At 37.2% G+C, this 5,173-nt stretch overlaps 1 protein-coding gene across 1 annotated transcript; it reads right to left on the minus strand.

Moving 5' to 3' along the window:
• Positions 1–1,924: 1,924 nt before the first annotated feature.
• LOC102583494 (F-box protein SKIP2-like) lies at positions 1,925–4,174 on the minus strand. Its single transcript, XM_006343134.2, has one exon. It carries the CDS (start codon positions 3,955–3,957, stop codon positions 2,308–2,310), a length of 1,650 nt encoding a protein of 549 aa, XP_006343196.1. The 5' UTR covers positions 3,958–4,174; the 3' UTR covers positions 1,925–2,307.
• Positions 4,175–5,173: the final 999 nt, after the last annotated feature.

Consider the following 5,173-nt stretch of genomic DNA (forward strand, 5'->3'; position numbering starts at 1 on the left):
GAGAGGAACGCATTTGAAATGGGGTAAGTTGCCCGAGAGGGAACTTATTTTCATTTAAAGCTTAGCCTAGTCACTATTATCTTAGATATTTCTTGTCAAACGCATGTACCCAACTATTTCTCTCAACTTGTATTGCGGTCACACCCCAAGAACATTTCCCCATACTTGATTTTCTTGTTAATTTTTGCTGCTTTTACTACTTGTAACGAAACCCCAAAATCGATATTTGACACTTTCGTGTCACCCCCTTTATTTACCATATTTTTGTTCATTAATGTCTTTAGGTACGACTAGTTAGAGCTAAATTTTATTTTTCTATCAATTCTCAAAACCACTCCCTTGGGACACGACCCCAACCTTTAGTTGGGTTACTATACTATCGACGATCGTAGACACTCATACCGTAGGTTAGTGTCGTTGGTCACGATAAGTATCACCTCCTATTCATAAATGTGGTGCGCTTCATACTTATGAACAAGACTCTACTCAACACGGCTTGTCAAACATCTTAGGACCTTTTCTAAAACCTTGTTCTTTGAATACCAAGTTTTTCATAGCCCAAAGTACACCCTAGATGTGACAAGGCGTATAAGACCTCGAGAGGCTCTAAACAAGCCACTTGATATACATACAACACAACATAGTAGAAAATATGGGAATTTAAGAAAAACGTCTCATATTATAAAAGAGTTTTGACATAAAGTGGAAGTCTAATCATAGTCTCGACAAGTCATTTTAATATCTCAAAGAAGTGGTTGGGACATAACCCATACACCACGTACAATATCCGAAAACTAAAGACATGAAAGCAAAGTAAATGTGGCATGGTCCTCAGAACATGAAAACTCGCAAAGTCTTAAATTTCAAATGGTCAAGCCACTAGCCACGAGCAGGAGGAGGAAGATCGTCAGACCCTACATTAGTTAAACAATGTAGGCACAAGTATGTATTAGTGCATGGAGTGTACTAAGTATGAGGGATATGCTATAAAATATGAAACATGGATCATAAGAGGACACAATACAAAACATGGTATGCATGACCAAGCTAAACATAGTAGTCAGCCGGGAAAAGGATTCACTTGGGGACCAAAAATGGTTCTCGAGTGCCGTCCACGTCTAGGGCGTAGCCTCAGAGCGTGACAATATTGATTTTTTTAATCAGTTTGATTCGATTTTTTAACCATAACCATGAACGACCCTAATTATAGTATAAGGAATATGCATACAGTTGCCTAGTATCCAATGGCCGACCATCTGAGTTCCTAAAAACCCCTCATATGCCTCCACTATCCGATGTGTTTGTAAAGGCCCCATCGGTATTGAGATTATAATAATTTGGTTTAGGGGGTATCCATTTAAGCTGTAATTGGGTTCTAAGCAACTTGGAAGTAGACATCCTAGCCAAATATTGATATCATGTGGCTTGCTGAGTAGTCTTTTATCATTAAAGAGATTATCATTCCTCCCTGAACCATAACAGAGTAATCAAAGCCCAGCATGAGTGTTTCTTTGCCCTTCTCCAAATGACATATTCTGATAAATCTTTCAAGCAAAGCCATATCTTTGTCAAATGCATGATGGGATTTAGGGCAGAAGTAACAAAGGTTCCAATAAACAAAGTTGCTTTGCTATACAGTAACATTGTTGGACCATTCAATCTTCAGAGCATCGGATTCTTTACCTTTTCTTAAATAAAATATAAATCAATTGCAAAGACTACAAGGTAACAACATAATGAATACCCAGGCTACAAAAGGAGAAATCTTGAGGACTTGTTCTCTTTCTTCTTTTTTGTTTCATTTCTTCAAGTTGCAGAATTCAACTTTTAGGAGAGGGGAATCTTGGAGATCGATCTTTTCTCGGAAAAATAAAAAAGAGGGAAGAGGAGGGTCTAGCAGTCGAAGTAATATGTGCATTCCTGGTAATATAGAAAGGTGCTTCGACATGTATTACTCCATTCTTGAAGCAAAATGACAATGAACATGCATAATGATCACTGTCCTTGATGACATTTAGACGATGGAACAATATCTATTTGATTCACATACCAGAAGCAACAGTATACATGGTTCAAGACAGCACTCTATAATGCAATTGTCAATAGAGCAGGGATAGATTTCATCATCCAAGAAGTGACTTCTAAGATTCTAAATGCATCTATGGTTACATATCAAATTTTCAAAAAGCAATTATCAAACACACAAACGAAGGAGAGATAAGTCGCACATCCACACTTTTCTATTGATTCAATTAAAAATGAAGTTGAACAGAGTGTTTTCTCTGTTCTAACTTGTGTTCACAATTTTCATAAGTTCTCATTGGCGTTACCATTTGACCACCTACGGAAAGTGCAAGCAACGAAGCCCCTTCCTCCAAGAAAGCCAATCCTTGAAGTAGATGATGATGATCGACCAAAATTACCGGTCGATGGGGTATCAATATCAACGACACCACCAGCACCAAGGATGGGAACAGTTCTTGCAATCGGCGGAAACTCTATGCCTTCTTCTAATGCTCCACCATCACTAGCGCTACCATCCACAACCTCCACATCAACTTCCCCAACATCAAGATTCACCGTCAAAGATCCCCTTCTTGATCTCAACAAATCTGCAACTTCACCAGTTACGTTCTTGCACTTCTTAACCTTAATTTTCACCAAATTAGGACATCCCCACGCGAAAGACACAATCCCTTCATCTGTTACCTCACATCCCTTAATACAAAGCTTCTTCAAAGCCATACATTTTGTAGCAATACAAGTTACTTCAGCATCCCCAATACTCTCACTACCACAAAGTGCTAATCTTTCTAACTTTTGACAATTAGAAGCAATGGCTAATAAACTAGTCACCGTAGGATTCAAACCCATAATTACCAATTCCTTGAGGTTTACACTATATTCGCCGATGGCACCCAAACCAACATCACCTATTCGATTCGTCCTCCATCCATCAATGTGAACCTTCCTCAACAACTTACAATGTCTAGCCACATCAACAACTCCAGCATCTGTACATTCAGGAGCTTTCACCAAATGAAGAATCTCCAAGTCCGAAAACTTGGATATCGCCCTGAGTCCAATGTCACTCACTTGAACCCTCTCTAAATGAATCTCAACTAAATGATTCTCCCTACTTGCAATCGTCTCCAAGACTCTATCCCAATCACCCAAACATCGCAACAATTTCAACGTCTTCAAATTCTTCGATCCCATGATCAAAGGTCCAAAACATTGTCCATTATAAAGCTCTTTCAAACATATAGATTTAAGCGAACAAGCAGCATTAGATCCAATGCTAATCGGTTCAACAGATACAGTATGATTCATACACCGTAAACGTTTAACAGAGAGTTCTTCGAGTGAAATGCTGTTAATAAGCAAAGCATTCATACCTTCAGCTCCAAACATACAAGACCCACAAGAGAATTTCTTCAATTTCTCACAATTCTTTGCCAAACAAGCCATTCCCAAATCGGTGATATCTCGGCAACCACGAAGCTTTAGGCGCGTTAGGTTAACGCATCGGTGGGAGATGAGGATCAAAGCTTCATCGTTGATGCTAACCGATCTTCGGTCACATCGGAGAGCGAGTTTGGTGACGGAATCGAAACGAGAGAAGATGGTGGGTATATCCGGAATGATTTCAGCTTTTGCGTTGAGAGAAAGCCGGTGACGGCTAACCCCTTCAACCAGAAGCCATCTCCGGCAGACAAGGGAAGATCTTTTCCGATCACCGGAGCTCAAGGACTGGAAAATTAGGGCTAAACATTCGTCAGGAAGACCATCAGTGTAATCTCGGTTTTCACAGGGTTGTGAAATGGGGAAATCGTCTTCTTCGGAAAGTGTAGGGTAGAAAAATTCCGATTGGGAATGGCCGGTGCCGGAACAACGGTGGTGGGGATAATTGGAATCGGTGGGGGAGAAGCCGTGAGCTGAGGAAGATTGGCCCATTTGGAATGAAGGAAACTAGTAAACGTTGTCGTAATGGTCTGCCGGAATTGTAGACGCTGCCGTAAAAAATAGGGATGTTAGGGCGGCGCTGCTAGCTGATTCTAATGGAGCTTTGAGAGAGAGAAATGGGGACGATTTTAATATGTAGGAGGAAGAAGTAAAGAAAGAACTGGTCATCGCCGTGGCCAATTATAGGTGTATTGTTTATGCGAATATATAATGTTTTGGTTATATAATATCACGCATTAATATTTTGAATGTCCACAACGATATGGTTGATTGGTTGGGGGTGAGTCTTCCATATAGAAGGCTGAGATCTGATCCAGCCCCGATCTGCTATTTAGTCATGAACTCGTGGCATGTGATTGTCAAATACAATTAACATCTTATGTATTAGTGAGCTATTTACATCTCATGCTACCACAAAATATTTATTATAGAATGTAATTTTTATCCGAAGGGTTGAGATTTATGACAGAAGTTATGGATATTCAGGGATTTCAAAAAATAAATAATAAAACTTTTAAACTTAAACAATATGATATATTTAATTAACAATAAAAATAAACATAATATTTTAATATTGTATAATTAACAACCCTCCGAACAAAATGTGAAAGTATATTTATCCCTTCAAAAACAGTGTGAAAGTATATACATTTATAACCAATCGTGATGATTTTTATTTTTTGAATTAAAAAGTATATTTAAAATACTTGTTTTCAAATATTATTCACATTAAATGATTTTCTTAGATAATGCTTAAAAATGTCAGATAAAATGTTAAAATTAAAAATATCATACGAATATATATAGGGAAAATTGTATGAAATAGCAAACTATTAATTCAAATTAAATGTTAGAATCATAGTTTATTTTATTTGTGATTCGCAGCAAACATCCCATTTTTTTACCATCTGGTTCGATATACAATTAGCCATTTTTGGTATACAATTACCCATTCGGTATACAAATGTATAAAATGCATTTGTGTTTGTATAAAGCGAGAGACAAGTGTATATATAAATACATATATTTTCGTCTTATACACTTATAATTATACAAATATAGATCTTATTATACAAATTACAATATATAAATGAATTTATATAAAACAAAACAATTTGTATAAAATTGGATGTTTGCTATGAAGCACAATTATGCAAACTATAGTTATAACATACAAATATGATTTTTATGTTTGCTATATGTGAAA

The sequence above is a fragment of the Solanum tuberosum genome, unplaced genomic scaffold, assembly GCF_000226075.1.
Source record: "Solanum tuberosum cultivar DM 1-3 516 R44 unplaced genomic scaffold, SolTub_3.0 scf00042, whole genome shotgun sequence".
NCBI classification, from domain to species: Eukaryota; Viridiplantae; Streptophyta; class Magnoliopsida; order Solanales; family Solanaceae; genus Solanum; species Solanum tuberosum.

Coding starts and splice junctions, on each gene's coding strand:
- LOC102583494 (XM_006343134.2), bottom strand. CDS start 3,957: ATGGGCCAATCTTCCTCAGCTCACGGCTTCTCCCCCACCGATTCCAAT.